Source organism: Silurus aristotelis (genome assembly GCF_946808225.1).
Source record: "Silurus aristotelis genome assembly, chromosome: 10".
Classification (NCBI taxonomy): Eukaryota; Metazoa; Chordata; class Actinopteri; order Siluriformes; family Siluridae; genus Silurus; species Silurus aristotelis.
Genome location: NC_139583.1, coordinates 7,155,019 through 7,177,226, shown reverse-complemented (window position 1 = coordinate 7,177,226; position 22,208 = coordinate 7,155,019). Strand labels below are relative to the sequence as shown.

The following is a 22,208-nucleotide window of genomic DNA, read 5'->3' as shown; positions in this document are numbered from 1 at the left end:
AACTTTCTCTCTGTCTGTTTTTCTGTTACACTCACATCATTTCTCTTTTTTCCCTTAGTATTTTACTTATTGGTGTTTACTCACTCTTTCTTTAGCCGCTTGCAATCACATGCTTGCTCTCGTTTTTGCCTTTGAAAGCTGAGGGCCTTTGAAAATCAATTGGGCAGAATTGTCTTTCAGTGTGACTGACTGCGAGCTTTTATTTCTCAGGGGAGCACCCTCGTGCCACGCTCAAGTTCCCAGAGGTTACTGAAGGATATGTTGACTCCTCATATACACTCGTCTTCACTTGGAAAACGCTTCATAATTAGCAGCTCATGCTGAACTTTTCCCAGCATTAACACTGTATTTTTTTCCTTTTCAAATTCCCTGAACGATTTCTTTGAGCTGGTGTAAGGCATATATTATTCATAGGCATTAGAAAAATATTTTTGCTTAACATATTCAACATATACTGCTTAACATATTCAACATGCTATCAGTACACTGTTAGAGAAGTTTGTTTAGTGTCTCTGCACATGAGTGTTGGTCAGGTGTTTTCTATCTGCAGCTTTTCCAGGTTAGTTTTGTATTATCAGGGCGGATACAGATTTTGTATGACTTCTTCAAACATCAAAATAAGATGTTCAATATTTTGACTTATATGATTTAAACAATTAGATCTTAAGCATTCTTTTATAATTCTTTTCATACAACTTTGGCATGAAAAGAAACAACATCCAACCGAGACTTGAGAGACCTTCTTTCTTCCCATTATTCTCATTTATGGCATTTGGGAGATACGCATATCCAAGGCAACTTACAATTATCCTATTTTTACTGATCGGTTCTGAGTTAAGGGCCTTGATCAAGTGCCCATCAGTAGCAACTTGGTCTGGCCGGGATTTAAACTTACAACCTTACCGAGAATTGCAACATATTACCCACTGACCTCCCATTTCTCATTATTATTTTCAATGCTGTTAACTCTTTAAGGGATTAATCTTTGTCAGATTGGATTATTTGATTGCTGGATGACAATATCTGCTAAGTGATACAAGTCTTACATCTGGACAGCAATTAAATCAACATAAATGAAGTGAGTTTATATTGCGGGATGTGTTTTCTATAAATCCATACTGTATGTGTGTGTCATCATATGATCACACATGCCATCTAAGCAATCATCAATAAGGCACTCAATTCAATCCATTCAATTTATGAACAGTTTGTACATTGGTCACAATGTAAAGAGCTGGTGAATTTGTATACACTATACACTACACAGTATACATTATATGAACAAATGTTTTGGGACACCTGACTTTTGCATTTACATTTACAGAGGCATTTAGCAGACGCCCTTTTCCACATAAAAAGGTGATGTACAAAAAGGCTTTACGGTTTCTATCAATAAATCAACACTGGCTCACTAGGTTGCAAACTAAGGATACCACCATATGTGGTTCTTCCCCAAACTGTTACCACAGAGATGGAGGTACACAATTGTATAGGATGTCTTTGGATGCTGTAGCATTAAATTCAAACTCAACTTAAACTAAGAGATCCAAACCTGTTCCATCATGCCAGTGCCTCTGTGCAAACAGCAAGCTTCATGAAGATATGCTTTACCTAACCCACATCATACTAAAGCCTCTGTGGCTGAAGGAGCACAAATCTCAACAAGGACACTTAAAAATCTAGTGGAACATTTTTTCTGAAGAGTGGCGGCTATTTTTTAGTAAAATAGGATTTTTTTTCAAAAAGTACATATAGATTTTCAGGTGTCCACAAACTTTTGTCCATATAGTGTATGTTCTACTTATTTTTTTTTATTTTTGATATTTGGTATTTCTAGGTCACACCAATATTAATAGAACTTCATATGTGGCATATACGACATTTAGTCCATAACATTAAGAATAGAAACGCTCCCTGTAATGATTAAACAAGATTTTTACTACACTCAAGAATGCATATTGCTTTTTCAAGCGAGCATGTACAAACTAATGACTGCCGAGGCTTTTTTCTCACCGCAATTAAAAGCTGGACCAGGAAAGTAATACAGGAAGAACAGCATGCCTTAGACTCTACACAGCAGGCCCTTATGACCTGCGTGAATACACAGCAACACTGTTTTAATACCTTATCCTGGGTTCTAATGCCTACTGCTGTCTGACACAAAGAAATCCTGTCACTTCAGCGGAAAATATAGAAGAAGCTTGGATGGGTTAAAATTAGGGCCTCTGTAAAATAGCACTTTTAGACTATAACAGAAAAAATCATAAGGAAAGCAAGGGTACGCCTCTAAAGTCTGGTAAACCATGTACCTCAGCTGACAAGTGACCATGCTTCATGGCAACAGGTATACCAGAGATTTCTAGTGATTGGCCAGAGATCTATAGTGTACATTGATCAGGCATAACTTTATGGCCACCAATCAGGCATAACAATATGGCCACCTGCCTAACATTGTGTTGGACCCTCTTTTACTACCAAAACAGCTCGTCTGTTGGACACGGACCAGCCTTCGATGCCCACGAGCATCAATAAGCCATGACTGCCCATGACCGTGTCTCCACTTTACCACTGTTCATTCCTTATTAGACTTTTGATAGATTCTGACCAGACTGGGAACATCTCACAAGCTGCAGTTTTGGAGATGCTCTGACCCGGTCGTCTAGACATCACAGTTTGTCCCTCATCGAACTCGCACAAATCCTTACGCCTGCCCACATCATCTAACACTTCAAATTATAGGACAAAATGTTTGCTTGCTGCCTAATATAACAAATGCACTCTGGAGAACTTTTAAAACACCATTTGTTTGTTATGTTTGCTGCTGGGAACTGTTAAGGGAAAATCTAGAAGCAGGTAAATTCATCTATATAGTCCTTTGTACACAAAGGTAAACTCATGATAGAGTTAATAATAATAAAAAATAATAATAATAAAAAAAACCTGTATTATATTTCAGAATTCTTGACTGATATTTTGCTTATTTGGGCTTGGTCTATTTTTTTCTTTGCCTATAAGAGTAGAGATGATAAAAATTTATGACCAATATTTTATAAGGATATTGATTTCTTGACAATTTCTTGGCTAAACTGTTTCTCGAGCAGCTTCTCTGAGCACTACTGCTGCTATGTGAATATGAGGTATCACAACGTTTCATAGACCAAGGCGTGTCCTGAGACTCAAATAAAATATCGATTAACATGGCAGAGGTAGAGCTGCATCTTCCTGGAAACAGAACAGGAAAAGAACGTCAGGTATTGTTAATCTTTTTTTATTTTTTTTGCACTACGAAGACTTGTTTGTGAAAGGGCAATGCGGTAGAAGTCAGAAGGCACTTGAGTAAATTTATGATTTGCTGTCAGTCTGAACAGTCTGTACGATATTAAATTGCATAACATCATGTTTTTTTCCATTGTATCGTATTGCATTGAATCACATCATAATAGAGCTGAATCATATCGCATCACATCAGTAGCTGTTTCATATGTATCTTTAATGCGTCAAGATTGCATCGGCTTCAGTTATAGTAAAGCTCATTCATAATGTAGCGGCATATTGACATTTCCTAACTTCAGGAATCATGCAGACTCACAGAATGCATACATCGCACCAGACATCGCACTCTTGTACTCTTACAAAATGCGCTGAACATAGACCTACATGGAATTCTACTTTAGACATGTGTGCCTCCTATGTCAGGATATTTCAATGCAACAATCCCATAGCTCCTACATACCGAGCTGTCCCAGCTGTCTGTGCTGGATCACTGACTTTCTGGTAGACAGGAAGCAGTATGTGAATAGGATAAGACACAGCATTCAGTCGTGAGCGCCACTGGGTTTTGTGTTCTGTCTTCTGTACCTCCTGGCATCTTCTGTTTTCATTGTATCTATGACCTTCTACTTTTTTTTTTATTTTGGAAAAAGAAAAGGTATTAATTGGTTTTATACTTAAAAGTGACAACTGTGTATACAGACAGGAGGCAGAACACATGGCATCCCAGCAGACTTTCAGTGATCTGGAGTTAAACCCTCAAAAAGCTGTCTAGACGGCTGTGAGCTCCAGTTAATTATTAGTCAGTCAATACAAATAACGTAAAGCAAAACTATATACTGTAAGAGGAGCTAATAATCAAATCACTTTACTCTCATTCTCATTCACTCCCATCCCCTTTTCTAACGTATCTCTGCAATGAATTCCTATTACAGGTAGGATTTAGTTGTTTAAGATATTCTTGGGATAGTTGGTAGAGATGATATTCTGCTGTTTAAGGGTATACCATAGCAAAAGCTGACCTGAATATAATCCAAATTGCAACATAATGAATCATTGTAGTGGAGCTCAGCATTTTTGGCTTGTTTGACATTATTGTTCATTCATTTTTTTACTCAGTTGTAAATTTTATTCTGCTTCCCATTACGATTTAATATTTGTTTGACAATTCCCAGCATTTTGTTCAGTAGAGCCCTGTAAAAATAATTATACTTATATGTACGTAATCGTTCAAATACGTGCTTCATTTGTCAGTTTAATTAATGAAATTTTAAATATTAATTTGTTAGTGATGGAGAAGCAGGGCCAGATGTCTATAAATCATTAATGGTAATTGTAGTAGGAAGTTTTGAGTTCTTCATTGCTGGTCTCCTGTGCTGGTCTCTTAGGCTGATCTCTGTAGTGGAGGTGGCATCTGCTCGTGTGGCACTCTCTGGGATTAGTCTGGAAAACTCTTCGGTTCAGGTATGGCATACAGCGTCACACAGGTGAAAAACACAGCCGTACGCTTGGCTTTTTCAACAGCCAGGGCATGTGGGCGGTTTCTGAATTCAGATTGCACACGCGTTGGCAGTTTATGCGCAAGTCAGTGTGTACAGTGAAGACATGAATAATTCACTTTGTTTGACAGAGCAAAAGAGAAAATGAGAAGTGCTTCAGAGTGGAATATGAGAGAGTAGGAAAAAGAGATGATGCGGTGGAGAGAGAGAGAGAGAGAGAGAGAGAGAGAGAGAGAGAGAGAGAGAGAAAGAGAGAGAGAGAGAGAGAGATGTCTCTTGGGAGTTTTTTTAATGTAGCTGCCTAGTAAGGGGTATAGTGTAAATATTTCACTCGCCATCACTGAGACATAAAATCTTGGCCTTAGTAACTGCTTCACATAGTTAATATATCGTACATTTATTGTACATCAGACCCCCCCGCTGCTGTATTTGCATGCATCATTTGCTGTTTTGTCTGGCTACTACACGCGTGTGTATGTGTGTGTGTGTGAATGCTGGCTAACTGCAACTGTATGATGTAATGGCGATGAAATATATATCTCATACTGCTACAGGCTTTTCAGGATCATAAGAGCTTCCAGAGAATATCCCTCACACAAATCTATCTCTCAGTGATGGAGTAGACTGTGTACTGATGTACATTCATGTCAATCTGGCAGAGTAATATTTTGTGTTATAGCGCTTCATAGTAGAGCTGCAGTGACAGACGAAAGTCAGATTTGACATGAAACATCTCGATGTGACACATCGGCGTTAATATAAGTCTGAGATTTTCAATCGAGTGAAACGTTCAGCATGATGAACGTACTGTACAACAGCTGAAACTCAGTCGCCCAGTGTGTTTGCACACGCCATTCAAAAGCTGTGCTGTAGATAGGAAAAGAATGAATCATGCCTAATTAAACATTAGCTCTTTGGCCAAAAGTGTTCATGTGCGCTGGTGTTCAGGGTTGCCAGGTTTCAGCTACATCTCCACCCATCTCAAAATCTGCACAAAAAAATTTGGGATTTGAAAAAATCAAGTGGCATTTTTTTCTCACTGGCATTTTTCCTCAGTGTCAGAAACATTTTACCCGTGTTGCAGACGTATATCTGATTTGTCATTTTAAAAGTCAATAATACCTATTTTGCATTAAAAAGGTCACCCTGGCAGCCCTGCTGGCGTGACTTCAGGGGGTGTCTAAAGCACAGGCAACTTTATTTTACCTTCTGCTGTTAACTAAAGTCACACAAGTCTCTGAAGCTTAGACTTGTTTTTGAACCTGATAATGAACCAAGCAATGCAGTGGTTTCTGACAAGCGTACTGAGGAGTGGGCTTTCCTGATTCGACATACAGAGTAAGTTTACTTTCTCGTAGGAATATGTTTAAATGTTGTTCATAGCCACAGAATATGTCATATTATATAATGAATGATCTACTTTGTTATTCACAGACCATACACAGACCTACTGACCTACTTTCATACATTACACTGCTTAGCATGCCAAGTAAGTTTTTGTTAACATAAATTTAAAATAACAAGTAGACACATTTTGAAACTTGAAAAAATTATTTCATACTGATGGGAATGCTGTCTCTCATAGAGAATTGAACAGATGGTTGAGGTGAGTCTCCATTAGCAGCTGCATAGGGTGGGTGCCATCAATCTACTGCACATTAGCTACCAACTCTCAGTCAGGTGCCTTGATAGTAAACACTCAGCCACAGACTGTTCTGAGGAAAAATAAAGCAGATGTGTTCCATGGCGTCATCACCAGTCTATAGAGTCTTAATGAGAATGAGATCGTGCTGGGTTAAAACATGTTATAGTTGAATACAAAGCTAAAAAAAACATATTGGATGTGAATTTTTCCGGATGACACACCTGGGATAACTAAAAACCTTCAATTCTGCACTTAAGTCACTGTCAGAGTATAGCTGTAGGATTTATAGCCACAAAAGTATATATATGACTCTTGTCACAAGGAAGCCATAAGCTATTAGTGATTCTAAAGACCTCCTGATACCCCTAGACCAATTAAAATATGATTAGGTGTACAGAAACTCTTATTTTCATTAGGCTTCATTTTTGATGCATTAATAAAACATATTAATTAAACATATTAATCAACTAAATCAATAGATAAACAATACATCAACTAAACCGGGAGCTCAAGCTTCCTCCAACCTTGTGGAATTTTCTCATGTAGTGTCTCTCTCGAAGAAATTTCTTGATTTGTTCTGTTAAAATACAGCAGCAAGTTAGATTTTTTATGTACTGTATGCTTAAACCACAAGTGATTTTGCAAATATTTACTTTTTGTTGATCGGTTCAAATCCTTTCCTTCATTTTCCTTTCCTTTCCTTTCCTTTCCTTTCCTTCATTTTCCTTTTCTTTCCTTTTCTTTTCTTTTCTTTTCTTTTCTTTTCTTTTCTTTTCTTTTCTTTTCTTTTCTTTTCTTTTCTTTTCTTTTCTTTTCTTTTCTTTTCTTTTCTTTTCTTTTCTTTTCAGAACCAGAAAGCTGATGATGCATTTGCGTCATGTGGGATTGTTTGGGAGGAAGGAAATCCTCCTTAATTCCAACTTGAGCAAATATACACATTCTGTGCTGTTCTGTTTACTACATACAATGAGTGTTTTTTTATATTCATTTTAAATATATGAATACAATAAAAGGGGCAGTTTTTTATGAAATGTGTGAATGTGTTTATTTGCTCAAGTGGGAATTAGGAAGGATTTCTGCTCCTCCCAAACTGCCCCATATGCCACGAATGCAGATTTATCTTTTAGTTATGTATTAGATAAACATGTTAATGTAGGCATTTATTTATTACATGTTTATGTAGGCTGGTACCTCACTTATGGGATTTTTTGCAGAAATCTGGGCTTTCTGAAAACTCCCAAAATGATGACATATATGGGAATTACTTGTGGGAATTAAGTGGGAATTGTGTTTGAATTACTTTTTCCCGCCATATGATGTGAAATGCCTCCATTAGGCAGGATGCTTTCATCTCACTGTTGTTGAATGTTAAAAACGAAGCCAGATCAGCTAGCTAGCTAGCTAGCAGAGGATAAAGCACAACGCAGCTGTTTTCCACAACATTTAGATGATTAACTGTTACAGAAAGCGCTTTTGCCCATTCGATTGTTCATTCATACAGTATGGATGATTTTTAATTTCATATATTCTTTTATGTTTAATGGTGTTTTTCTGTAAGATAGATGATGCTGGTGGCTGTGAACTTATTCTTTGAGTAACAGCTTGTGTCTGTAGATTAGAATATACAGTATATGTAGACTGGGTAGTTTGAGTAGTTTTGGGGTAGTTTTTCCACCTTCACAATAGCCCTTTTGTACAGCAATACAGCTCTCCTGTCTGCAGGAGCCAAATCTGGCGAGTAGGGTGGGTGCAGAAGTGAGATCATGCGGATTGTTCTCCGGCTATTATCATGCACAAGTTGCTGAAAGGCTTCCAGGGATGTTCTTCCGCTCTTAAAGCTATTTAAAACACCTCAAACTTCTTGTTGCAGCATCACCGTATGTCACCCGTATGCTATGTCAAACATCTTTGTGGTAGATTTGCTCAGTTTCACACAGAATTTCAGGTTTGCCTTTTGTTCTAACCTGCTATCCGCAGACATGATCGCACATGGTCATCAACCTTGTGATACCGCCTTGTATACACAAAGCATCATCTGAATTCTGGTTATGTAAAAATAGTTAGTTTTGGACTACACATGGACTTGCAGACCCTCATCACAGTGCTGGAATTCCTGCTGCAAGTGTGTGGTATGGGTCACTTTTGGCAGGAACACTGAAATATATACTGGCCACCTGGTTTAATTACTAAGGAGAGATAATAAGATAATATTTAATAAAGCCAGAGCATGTGCACCTTTGTCTCGACTTTCTTAAAATTACATGCCGATGGAAAGGTTCATAACCTGGACTTGTGTTGAAGACGTTGGCCAGAGCTGCACAGCAAGGTCTCAGTCAATTTCAAGCTTAATTTAAATACAAATTAAGAAACATCTTGGATGAAATACTGTAGATGTTACGCTTGATGTGTGTTGAGCATCTCTCTCTCTCTCTCTCTCTCTCTCTCTCTCTCTCTCTCTCTCTCTCTCTCTCTCTCTGTGTCTCTTTCTCTCTCTCTTTCTTGCCCTCTCTTTCTCTTTGTGTCTTTCATAGTATTATTTTTTTGAGTAAACAGTAGTAACTGTAGTGGAAGAAGCCTATTATCTGTGCTCTGAGCAGCAGTTTAAAAGCTGCTCTGCTTCTCTTCCACTGCCTCACAAAGCCCAAGCTGTGCTGTGGAGAGACAAGCGTGTGTGCGTTTGCATGAATTAGACAGAAATGACGAGTTTAGAAAATAATAAGCTGGTGCAAGCAAGTGTAAAGAGAAAGAGGGGGAGACAGAGAGGGGTTAGTGTTATCAGAGTGATAGCACTCACAGATAGAGAAATCCATTTCAGGAAGGAAAAAAAAGGTGAATTAGGACAAGGGAGGACAGTAATGAAAGTGAAAGATGGCCAAATTGACAATGTTCACTATGACCAGACAGGTGGAGGGCAGAGAAATGGAGAGATGTGGTGGACTGAGGAGCTTGATTTCTCCCATTGATACTAAAAGGGAAACACCTGAAAAGGCACATGAGCAAATTGCTGAAGCATGCCGGGTGTGCACATCAAACTGGGGTAGGTCTCAATAATACACACTCTATAGAGGGATGGGCTTAAGCTGTGGTGGTCATGTGATGCACAGGATTTCTTGGTACGACATTTACCCCCTCGTGTTAAATGGAAAAAAAAACATTTTTATTTTTACCTCATCATTCAATAGTAGAGATGCAAAGGGACGGAACATTTCCATTAGATTTCCAGAAACTCTTTATGGGAACTTGAATTTTGGAAATATTCCAAGTTGTAAACTTACAAGGAATTTATGGAAACTGATAAAAATTGTGGAAATGTATGTAAACTGTATTATATACAAACATAATTGTAAACCTTTTGTTTGGTTATAAGCTGACATGCATGCAATACAGATTTTAAAAAAAAGAAATTTTTCTGACACTTTGATTCAATTGTTAGTATAAATGTGTTGCACAAACCTTACACACAAGGAAGTTTGAAATCTAAATGTATGTAATATTTATGTAATTTACATAAAGATGGACATTTTTTGACATTATTTTGTGTCACGCATGGACCAAGAGTCGGAAACCGGTGTATGGTTACACACTTTATTAGTTTGAATACACAAGGCAGAGGGGCTTAAGGAAAAGCACAAACCAGAGAGTCAGTATAATATATACGGTATAGTCCGTAATGTGGGTAGAATCCGTAATGCGGGTAGTCCAGGGATGATCGCCAGTGTGAACCATAGATTGGATGGTTGCGCGAGTGGAACTGGGCTCCTTATAAAGGGGAGAGTAAATTGGAGACAGGTGAATGTGATTAGTAGGAGGGCGAGGCTGTGCGAATGTGCTGTGTGTAGGAGGGAGGCGTGGCTAGTGGTTCCCTGACAGTACCCCCTCCCCCAGGGGCGGCTCTCGACATCCTAACGTGGAGCCTGGGACGCCCACGGCCCCGGGGTGCGGGGCGACCAGGGTGGCCGGCGTGAAACTCCTCCAGAAGTGCTGGGTCCAGCACATCCTGTCTGGCGACCCACAAGCATTTCTCCGGTCCATAACCCCTTCCAGTCCACAAGGTACTCCAGGGTAGAACCCCTACATCGCAAGTCCAGAATCTCCCGGACCGAGTAGACCGACGGCTGGTCCAGCATCTCCGGGGGAGAAGGATATATGGTGACCCCCGGGTGCTCCACGGAGGGGGGCATGAAGGGCTTCAAGAGTTACACATTAAGGTCGGGTGGATGCGGTACCTAGGAGGCAGGTCGAGTCGATAGGCCACGTCTCTGACCCGCTTAATGATCCAGAAAGGCCCGATAAAATGGGGTCTGAGTTTCCTGCAGGGTAGCACGTCGAAGCTGGGTGTATGCAGCTTCCCACACACGCATGCTCTCCAGTAATCCATGGCTCCAGTAATCCACAGCTGGGACGTGGAAGGGGTTCGTCCGTTCCAGCATGCACTTGAACGGGGTTAGGCCAGTGGCATTTTGGCGCAGGAAGTTCTGTGTGTATTCGGCCCAGGGAAGGAAGTGGGTTCAGGTGGTTTGGTCCCGGCTACAGTACGACCGGAGGTGGCGTTCCAGCTGTTGTATCTTCCGCTCTGCCTGCCCATTGGTCTGTGGGTGATATCCCGATGACAGAACGCCTTCCAAACGTGGGACATGAACTGGGGACCCCGGTTGGACACCATCTCCTCTGGCAGGCCAAAGTTCCACTCTGCGGTCTCTAGGGCTGTAGGCAGGCCGCGGAGGGGAACCAGCTCGCAGGCCTCGGAGAATCAATCCACGGCCACACAAGCTGGGCAGATCCGTGATGAAATCCACCCCTAGGTGGGACTACGGTTGCTGCAGAATCTTGGGGTCTTGGATATCGCACAGACAGAGCAGCCCTGGACTTAGCGGGCAACATCCCTGCTCATCCCGGGCCACCAATAGCGAGCTTGGGCCAGAAGGAGAGTCTGTCTCCCACCTGGGTTGCCCGAGCCCAGGACCTCATGGATCGACCTTAGCAGGGACTGGCGGCAAGGCCCGGGGACGAACGTCCTTCCTTCGGGGCACCCTACAGGGGTTGGCTCTCCTTGTGCGGCGGTCTGGATCTCCTCTTCCAACTCCCAGACGATGGGGCTGAGGATTAGATCCGGAGGAATGATGGGTTCGGGGTCCGATCGTCTGTCACGCGTGGACCAAGATTCTGAAACCGGAGTATGGTTAGACACTTTATTTGTTTGAATAAACAAGGCAGAGGGGCTTGAGGAAAAGCACAAACCGGAGAGTCGGTATAGTCCGTAATGCGGGTAGTCCAGGGATGATCGCCAGTGTGAACCGTAGATCGGAGAGTGTGCTTAGTGTAGGAGGGAGGCGTGGCTGGTGGTTCCCTGAGATTTTGTGTGCAGGATTCAAATAAAGATGTGCGTTATGTGATGGAGGAATGTGCAGTACATGTAGCATTAGTGGCCTCAGCAGCACTGCAGTAATTTTGTAAATTCCCAGTTTATTTCCATTAAGTTTCAGTAATTCCCAGGGAAAGTTTTCAGTCTTGCAAATTCCTGGAATTTTACAACTCTATTCAGAAGTGGACGAATTGCTGGTGGTTGATTTTGTTGAGAAATCCTATCCTTTAAAAAAACATAAAAATCTGAAGATAAATTTGTATTTAAGCATTTCTGGTAGGTTTAGTGATTTTGTAGTTGGTTTATTCAATTAATTTAAATTTTATTTCTATAGCATGTTTAACAATAAACACTGTCTCAAAGCAGCTTAATATAGATAAAGAGGTAATTAAAAAAAAGTTATACGTTTGTTGCTTATCAGCAAACCAGTGATGACTATGGCAAGGAAAAACTCTCTGAGATAGCATGAGGAGGAAACCTTGAGAAGAACTACACTCAAAAGAGAACTCATCATCTTGACACTAAATGTCAATTCATTACAGTTCCATCATTGTTAAGGTAAGAAGTAATAGGTGATTAAATGCATCGTGTGGTCCTGAGTCATTAAAGCAGACTGTTGACATTAAGTACAATCTAAATCCATCCTCAAAGATCCTGTGTCGCTTTCATGGATCCCCAGGCCATTGATGCGAAACCAATCAAATTTTCAAACAAACCAGGCAGATCCAAGGAGAGGAAAGGAACAGGAACACTGGTCGCTAGTACCTCAGGAGCATGTCAAACTTGAGAAGTTTGAGTTTTTTTCTATACTGACATCATTGCTGGATCTGTTCTATTGCTGTTGGCAAAAAAAAAAAGATCTATAGCTTCTTTTTTTACTCACCACTCACCAAGTGTCACAATAAAGAGAACTACGTAGTAATAAAAGTAGTTGGTGCAAATGCTAGACTCAAAAATATAAAATGGGAGAAATCGATTTGCTGGTGGAATTAGAAATAAGACGCTTTGGAAGCTGAACTATGTTTAATGCACAGATGAGGTAGCAAATAAGCTGGACGGAGTAAAAGACTAAAACCCTGCTGCATTCATTCACATAAGGTAGAGATGGTAGAGACAGTATGTCAGAATGCACAGAGAATTTGATCATTGAGTAAATCTTGGTTGCCAGATCACATTTTAGTGATAAAAATTAATATTCAAGTCATTCCAGGTGGATTTATCTTTTAACTTAAACTTTAACTGTTAAAGCCATTCATAAGAACTGGACAATGGTAAAGCATGTGTGTGTGTGTGTGTGTGTGTGTGTGTGTTATAACTGGACCATGGTAAAGCGTATGTGTTTGTGGTTATTGTGTTATGAGTCTTGCCAAGTGATGTAGCATAGCATATCGTCAAACCTGATAAGCACACATACACACACACACATACACACACACGAGCGTGCACACACACAAATTGCCAGGTTGCCTGTTTGACTCCTAACCACAGATCGACGATCTAATTCATACTGTCTATTAAATGCTTTGGAAATGAGCTGTGATGATGACATGCGCATAAACTTGATCACAATTCTCAATAGAACCTTATTCCTTTTCTTTTTCTAGCGCCATAGAATTATATCATCCACATATTATCCTGCAAAATGATCCAAGCGTAAAGAAAGTCTTACAACTGCAGTGTAGCCTGTTTCTGCATGGCAATAAACCTTAATGTGCTACAGGGATTTTTTTTGCTGTGTATCAGACAAATATATAACCTTTCTTTTTTTTGTGCCCATCACTCTATTTTCTGTCTCTCCTCTATAATCCCCTCTAGTATTCCCTCTTTTCCATCCATTTCTTTTCTGTGTGTGTGTGAGAGAGAGAAAGAGAGCTAGAGTGAGAGAGCAGTGCTGAGGGTATGAGTGTGTGTGTGTGTGTGTGTGTGTGTGTGTGCGCGTGTGTGTGTGTGTGAGTGTGTGCGCGTGTGAAAGGGCTATGCAGTCGGCGCTCCACACACACGGAGCATGCTTGTGAGTGGAGGCTCTGGCCAACATGAGCCTCCCGAGCCCAGAGCGCGTCCACAGCATCAGCCCAAACCCGCGTGCACCCTCCTCCCTTTCTCGCTCCCTCCCTCTCTCCCTCCCTCGCTCCCTCTCTTCGTCCACGAGCCTCATCCGCACCGCCTCTCCCGCGCCAGCCAGGGGGACAGCTCCCGCAGTTCCCACGGTGACGGTTGCCGAGCACCGGCCTGCCCCATGGAGGAAGCCCAAGGCAACACGCTGGTCGTCCGCATCGGCATCCCCGACCTGCAGCAGACGGTGAGTTTTACTCGTCACTCCAAACTCTCCCTTCTTTCTCTCACTCCTCTCTTCACGGTGCAGCTTTTTTTTTTTTTTCCCACACTCTGTCCCACTCTTCCTTCACCACCGGTCCACCTGCACGCCTGCATGCTTTCCCAACAAGCTTGTTTTGTAGTTTTCTTTCCTTTTCTTCTCCTGTCCAAATGTAATGTAATGAGCTTTCTTCATTAGCGGGACCGGGGCTGACTTTGACAACTGAGCACTCGAGCAGCGAGAGGTGAGAGATCGTTCGTCTTGCGGGACCGGTGTAATTCTTACAAAGGACCCATTTTGCCTCTGAAGCTGTCAAACTTGACAGGTTGTTGCCCTGTAGTGTGCTGTGTCCTCGTGGCCTGTTCAAGAGAATCGCACATATGGCTGTGATGGATAAGAGGCAGAGAGAGATTGAGTGAGAGAGAGAAAGAGAGAGAGAGAGAGAGGGAGAGAGTGAAAGAGCGAGAGAGAGGGAAAGAGAGGCGGGGTGCCTCCTTCATTCTCTCTCACGTTCCATTTCTCCGAAGTGCACTTACTTACCTGTACGATTTCGAGGGACAGATCACGCTGTAGCTGTGTAATTAATTTCATTTCTGAGTCCAGTTGGGATTTCTGTGTGCTTGTGGAGATCTGCCCTGCTGCTGTCTGTGAAACATGTGGAGCTTTTGCTGCAGGCTTAATTGGCATCTGTGTGAGAGGGTGCGTGTGTGTGCGTGTGCGTGTCAGCATTCACGTGCGCCTGCTTGATTTATTCCATTTGAGGCCTGGATGAGAGTATCGGTCTTCTCCAGACACCGTAATGAGCGAGGTCATTATAAAGGTTACTTGCAATTGACTTGTAGCTGGATAATTTGTTGTTTTGTTACAGAATTGACCAGATGCTGTGTTGAGAAGTTTCATTGTCACGACTACTTTTTTTTTGTTTGTTTGTTTGTTTTTTGTTTTTTTTAACTCATGAGAATCATGGCTGAAGTGAGCTCAGATGTTTTTTCCTTTCTGGAGTCATTGCTTCACACAGGTTTTGACCTGACGTGGAAATCTGGGCTGTGTGTGTTAAAAAGAAGCGATCAGTGACCCAGCTGTGCCTCACCTCTACTTCCTTCATGTCCAAAAACGGTGTGGATTTTTATACAATATGTGTGATCTCAAAGAATGAGAGAGTAGCAGATGTCCATTCCGTAATAGGTGCGTATATGTGCGTGTGTGCGCGTGTGCATGTGTGTGTGTGTGTGTGTGTGTGTGTGTGTGTGTGTGTGTGTGCGTGTGTGTGTGTGGTAGAAGATCTCATTAAAAGAAGAAAGCCTTAGTGTTTTAGTGTTGGTGTGTATGTGTGTGTGTGTATGCTTTAGGGATGCTTGTGCTTCAGTGCTAATAGAGCTGGGTGAATGAGAGCACAGAGAAATCTGTAAATGTCACACTTTCACAAGCAACTCTGTTCCATGCTGCTTTCAAATGTTAATGCACACTTGCTAAATGTGAACGCATTAGAATACACAAAAACGTGAAGGGATTGCATTTTATGGGCAGTGTTGGGTATCGCTGTAATGTGTTTTCTGTAGGCCCGTTAACTTTGATGTGTAATTGTCAATATTAATATATATAATGTATATACACTGTCCATCCAAAAAAAAAAAAAAAAAAAAAAAAAAAGGCACCTACAGGATTTAACTAAGCAAATAGGTAAGAGCCTTCAGTTGGTCTCAGTTCAGCAGCGTTATGTGCCCAAAGAATGATGTCAGCTGACTACCTGAATATACTGAATGACCAGGTTAATCAATCAATGGATTTTTTTTGTCCCTGATGCCACAATCATGTTTTGAGATGACAATGGCAGGATTCATTGGGCTGAAATTGTGAAAGACTGGTTCAGGGAGCATGAGACATCATTTTCACACATGGATTGGCCACCACAGAGTCCAGACCTTATCCCCATTGAGAATCTATGGGATGTGCTGGAGAAGACTTTGCACAGCAGTCCAATTCTCCCATCATCAATACAAGATCATGGTGAAAAATTACTGCAACTCTGGACAGAAATAAATGTTGTGACATTGCAGAAGCCTATCAAAACAATGCCATGGCGAATGTGTGCCTTAATCAAAGCTTAAGGCGGTACAACAAAATATTAGAGTGTGAGACCTTTTTTTTTTTTTACAGGCAGTATATATATACAGTATATAATGTTTGTATATACAGTATGTATATCGCAGACCATCCACATGTTTGATTTGGCACATGTTTTTACGCGGGATGCCCTTCCTAATGCAACCCTCCCCATTTATCTGGGCTTGGGACCGGCACTAAGAGTGGCTGGGGTTGGTTCTCTGACCGGGGATTGAACCCGGGCCGCTGCGGTGAGAGCGCCACATCCTAACCACTAGACCACCAGGGGACCTATATATGTATGTATGTGTGTGTAGTGTTACATCTATGTCACTATATGTATATATATATCAATATGAAGTATTTGACTTGTAACTGCTTTTAACGTTCAAATAAAAAGAAAATGCAACTCCCTCTCGAAAATCAACCCCTAGCACAATAGGTGATGCCAAATCAACATGGCTGAGGAAAAACCTTGAGCTGTACTATGAAACATGTATTTGATTTGGATCAAACAATGTACAGATGTGTTAGCTTGCCTAATCTATAACACTGTGACTATACATACAGTACATACATATATTAAGGAGTTCAATGTACATCACTTATCACATTTAGATGAATAGTTTGATGCTAACAAAGGTGGAGGATCTATTGTTTTTTTCTTGATTTTTTGTTGTGCACATAGATAAAAAATGACGTAGTTCAGATCTGCTTACCTTCTCGAGTTAAGTCAAATGGATCATGTGCCCTGGGAACCTCCAAAGGTAGAAATGCCAGCTCTGTCAGCAAGTCATAAATAAACTCTGTAAATGCATTGTGCGCCGTAGTTTCTTTTTTTTTTTTTTTTTTTTTTGTCCCGTGAGCTTCATCTGAGCCCTCGCTCGTGTCTGAAAGAAAGTAAAACCCTTCAGCTTGCGCTACTCTTTTTGTCGCATCCCACGGAATCCCAGTCCCAATGCACTGTGGACCTTTCTGGCAAGCGTTCCTTAGAAATAAAAAAGTGCCTCCTGTTCATATCTGTATTTGTATCTATTTAGAAAACATTATCTGTTCAGTCTGAATGATGTACAACCCTAATTCCGAAAAAGTTGGTACGCTGTGAAATATCCATATAAAAACAGAATTCAATGTTTTGCAAATCTCATCAATGCATATTTTATTCACCATCGAACATAGAAAACATATCGAATGCTTAAACTGAGGAACTTTTTTTTCTTCTCAACATGTACCATGTAGGCGACACGTTTTAAAGACGGAAAGTCTGTGCTTGTGGAGTGGGCAGCTTGCACATTTGGAAAAGCTTCATTAATGTATATACAGGTTTTAGAGCAACAAATACTTCCACCCAGGAAACGTTTTTCTCAGGTAAGGCCTTGCATATTTGATCAAGACAATGCTAACTGCATACTTCATCTTTTACAATAGCATGACTTTGTAGTAGAAGAGTCCAGGTGGTGATCTGTTTCTATGAGCTTTTTTTCTGTCTTACCGCAAAGAGCCACATCATACACATGGGCACACATAAACATCACCCATCCCTTCCTCTTACACACACACACACACAGACACACACACACACACACACACACACACACACACACACACACACACACACACACACACACACACTGTCTCACACACACACTTTCAGTTCAACCAAGTCCACAATCAAAAATCTAATAATTTACAATAGCGTTTTTCTTTTACTATGCATGTTGCTTATTGGGACTTCTGCCATTCCAGGGCAGAGTGCAACTGTGATTCAATAGCCGTGTTAATGTCTGATATTCTGTGTTCAACAGTGTGGCAGGACAGTTGGACGTCTGGTACAATGCGTTTTAATTTGTCGTTTTCAGAAGACAAGATTTCAACAACTTCACTGAGGCATTATTTATTGAACTCCTCTTCATTGTATGGCTTTTTAGCCCGTGCAATGTTCCAAGCCAAATTTAAATCTAAATTTTTGGGAAAACTGTATCTGCATCCTGCCTGACTTTTGAAAGTGACCAACTTGTGCTTGTGAAGTATAGTCCCTTTTGAAAATTCCTGGTTGATGTTAGCATTGAGTGAGCTGAAGTGGTGCTGAGATTTGAAGATTTGAAATGCGCTAATGACGCCTGACATAAGGCAGAATGACTTGCCATTACGTTCAAAATAAATATAAACTCTCCCACTAAATGTCCTGTGTTCATCTTCATATTTTCCTTTTGCTGTGCATTTTTCCTACCATTTTGAGAGCGAACTTGACACAAACTGTTTACTTAAAATGTAAGTAAACAATTTGCATATGGAAGTTTGTGTTTGTGTTGTTTTTTATGTGCGTGTTCGCTTCGCTTGAGTTCAATACGGTATTTTCGTTAAATGCGCATGTGCGTGAGATGAAAATACCGCAAAGTTTCCCAGTAGGGGCGAGATCATTTAAGTTTTAAAAATACCGTATTGAACTCAAGCGAAGCGAACACGCAAATAAAAAAACAGAAACTTCGATATGAACGTAAGAGCCGCATAAAACCAAGCAAGAGCTGCATGCGGCTTGAGAGCCGCGGGTTGGCCACCCCTGGTCTAGACCCTTAAAAACATTTGGTGCATCATAAAATGAAAAATACAACAAAGGACACCCAGAACTATTGAGCAGCTAAATATAGTCCTGTATCAGACACATTTGGAATAAATGTTTTATATGTTATACTGTGAATAAAATATGGGTTTATGAGATTTGCAAATCGTAATATATTTGAATCAATATTTGTGTCGGTATTTTGCAATGTTAAAATGTCAAGTTAGACTTTTTGCCCTTAACATTTTATTAATCGGCATTGGGTGATTATTATTGCCTACTATTAGGTAGTGCATTTACATTCTGTGCTTGCATGAGGAAACATAACTCTTCCATACCAGCAGGAGGCAGTAGTGTGTATTTGGCATCCAAACAGGGAAACCGGAAGAGCTACAACTATAAATATACAAATCGAACAGTGTTGCGATGCATGCTGCGATCAATACCAATGGATTCGTGTAGCAATTTCAATCATGTCTGCTTAGTTACAAGGACAGGAGCTAGAATGGCAACAAGCACGTTCCGTTCTTTTCTCTCATCGCTAAGCTAAATAGACTATTGGAATTTTCTTTCTCGCCAACAAGCTCTACCACTTATTTCACATACGGAAATAGTCAAAAAGCAGCAGGTTTGACCAGAGCCAACAGTTTGAAAAAACTAAAGATGGCCGATGATCAAAAACGATAATTAGAATATGCAAATTATGTGACTTTGTCAAAGAATGCCTTCTTAGCAAATAAAGACACTTTGAATAAAAGGAAAAAATTATCTAAAATTTTCACTGCAGGAATATAAAAAAAAAAAAAAAAATACACGACCATAAATACTTTTTCTAGACATCGTCACTCATTTTAATCCTAAAACTGTTTTTATTTTATTGGAAGATAATTTTGCTTCTTTATGGAAATCCTGCATGACATAGACACTTGAAAATATGTGCCTGTAGAATAAGATGTTTCTAGAATAGATGTAAATAGGCTTGATAATCTTATATTTGTTTAAAAAACAAAAAAATAATATAGAGATATACCGTATTTTTCGGACTATAAGCCGCTACTTTTTTCCTAAGTTTTGAACCCTGCGGCTTAAACAACGAAGCGGATAATTTATAAATTTTTCCTGAGTTTTTCCCGGTTTCACAAACTTCAAGCCAAAAAACTGAGCGACATAACATTAGACCAATAAAATTTCCGAACGGAAACGAAAAAACGCACCTTACCTGTGTTCTGAGCTGCACGGCTTCGGGAGAAAAAAAAAAATTTTTAAACGCACGGCAATGCCAAAAGATAAACTCCAGAGAGAAATAGTTGTGAAAGGAAGGAGGAAGACAGTGAACAATGACTTTCTTGGTCGGCTACTGTTTAGATACAAGCCGTTGTAACGCGTTGAGTCTGGGTGAAGGGAGAGCTCGCTAACTCCAGTTACAACAGAAATCATATAAGCACAGACAGGTTTCCAAAACTTGTGCTTTTTTATTTTTCTTGGCAACAGCGTTACGGGTTAGTCAAAGAAACTTAGAAATCAACATCAGAAAATAATAAACACATAATCTTCGTCTTGAACACACGCAGTAATACCAGGAATGCAGTGGCATGCTATTCTCAAAATACCGCTATGCTCCTAAAGGAAGCGCAACATATTTCACCCGTTACACCGTGTGTAACGTGTCTTTCGTTAAAGCTCGTGTAAAGTACATTAGTGTAGACAGGCTTATAGACAGGTGCGGCTTATTTATGTTAAAAATAAAAATATTTGTAAAATTCAGTGGGTGCGGCTTATATATTCACAGTAGCTTTATAGTCCGGAAATTACGGTAGTTGTTGGATTTGCCTGTAGCAAGGAGAGATAAGTGCTCAGAGATTTTGTTTAGTTTATTTCCAGTACACTTTAAATGTAACTACATGATGTCCTTTGGCTTTGTATAAGGGGACCATGGTGAAAGCTCATACTATATAAACGAGATCATTGTGAAATGAGGCTGTAGAACTGGGCATTACACGTCATTGAAAGAATCATGAATGAAGCACAGTAAAGGCTTTCATCAGCTTCTCCCATTAGGGGTCGCCACAGCGGATCATCCATATTCGTGATCCGCATGTTTGATTTAGCACATGTTTTATGCTGGATGCCCTTCCTAACGCAACCCTCCCCATTTATCCGGGCTTGGGACCAGCACTAAGAATGCACTGGCTTGTGCAACCTTAATGGCTGGGAATGGAACCTGGGCCACGGCGGTGAGAGCGCCAAAGCCTAACCACTAGACCACAGAATTGAAGCTTATAAAATGCATACAAAAGCCAAACAAATTATGTATAAAAAAAAGTGTCTAAATACTTGTTTATTCTCACTGTAAATTCACTGTACAGTATATTTCCTACACTGTAAATTTAAGTACAGGTAGTCTCCAACTTATTATGGAGATGCTTTCCGATGACCACATCATAACTTGCAAATATTGTAATAAACAGTACCATACTGTATATACTATGTACGTGGCAGCGTGCCTGTGGACAAGATGAGGTTTGCGAGTCGAGGGCGGAGTATACGCTGCGACGTTTTCTGCTGAGGGGAAATTTTTTATATATTTGCAATTTTATCTTATCGCTATCGTTATCGTAAGATTGAAAAATCATATGTAGAACCAAGCCGGAGACCATCTGTACTTTACATTCACTGTATTTTTTAATTAAAATATATGCTATTAATTACAATTTAAATTAAATAGAAAAGGTCAGGGTTAATAAACTATAATAGTTGACAATTAACAGTACTAATCTCCCTATAAGTCAAAATGACAAGATACTTAATTTTTAATAATTGATAATGTTTATAATTTGTTCACAATTCTTTAGCAAAAAAGTTCTCTCTTAAAGAAATGTACATTTATACCATCCGAGGTTTGGTCTCTTCCCAGGCGATGCTCTGCCAGAGCCGTAATGCAGCCATTTGCAGTTTTTTTTATTGTTTTCGAGGCTTTTGCCTCCAGGTGTGTCTTTAGTAAGTGAAATTCATGCTCAGTGGGGTTCATGTCAGGTGAAAGATAGGCAGGCCACTTTCAAAGAAAACACTATAGTTGCTTTAGCAGCATGTTTTTGAGTCAATTGCTGGTCAGTGAGATTTTAGTGAGCGCTGAGCAGGTAAGATGCTTGCACAAGTCAGAAATCTTTCCACTGCCATAAGCAGTCAATCATTAAAAGGATTCAGACTCTTTTTCTGGCAGCTCAACAAGTCCATGTCACAATTACTCACTTTCTTCTTTATGCTTCCCCCCTTTTCGTCATTCACATCTTAATCTTTAGCTCATCTGCCCAGAACCTGCTGTCCAATATGTCTCCAGCCTTTAATGTACATGTAGCCCATACCTACCGTATTTTTCGGACTATAAGCCACTACTTTTTGCCCACGTTTTGAACCCCGCAGCTTAAACAACGAAGCGGCTAATTTATGAATTTTTC

The 22,208-nt window shown here is 40.3% G+C and overlaps 1 protein-coding gene across 6 annotated transcripts in view; it reads left to right on the top strand.

Moving 5' to 3' along the window:
- shank3a (SH3 and multiple ankyrin repeat domains 3a) overlaps positions 1 to 22,208 on the top strand; it is a 272,211-nt gene that overhangs the window by 60,034 nt on the left and 189,969 nt on the right. For 4 of the 6 annotated variants that reach the window (XR_014535302.1, XR_014535303.1, XR_014535304.1 and 1 more), the window contains exon 2: positions 13,592 to 14,075. The exons of 1 other annotated variant lie outside the window; for it this stretch is intronic. Coding sequence is in view for 2 of the 5 variants with exons in the window: in XM_083551735.1 (XP_083407861.1) it covers positions 13,782 to 14,075 (294 nt within the window). In the remaining 3 variants the exon portion in view is untranslated. Of the gene's footprint in view, positions 1 to 4,658; positions 4,735 to 13,591; positions 14,076 to 22,208 lie in introns of all 6 variants that reach the window. One more of the 6 variants, XM_083551731.1, reaches the window with a different exon arrangement.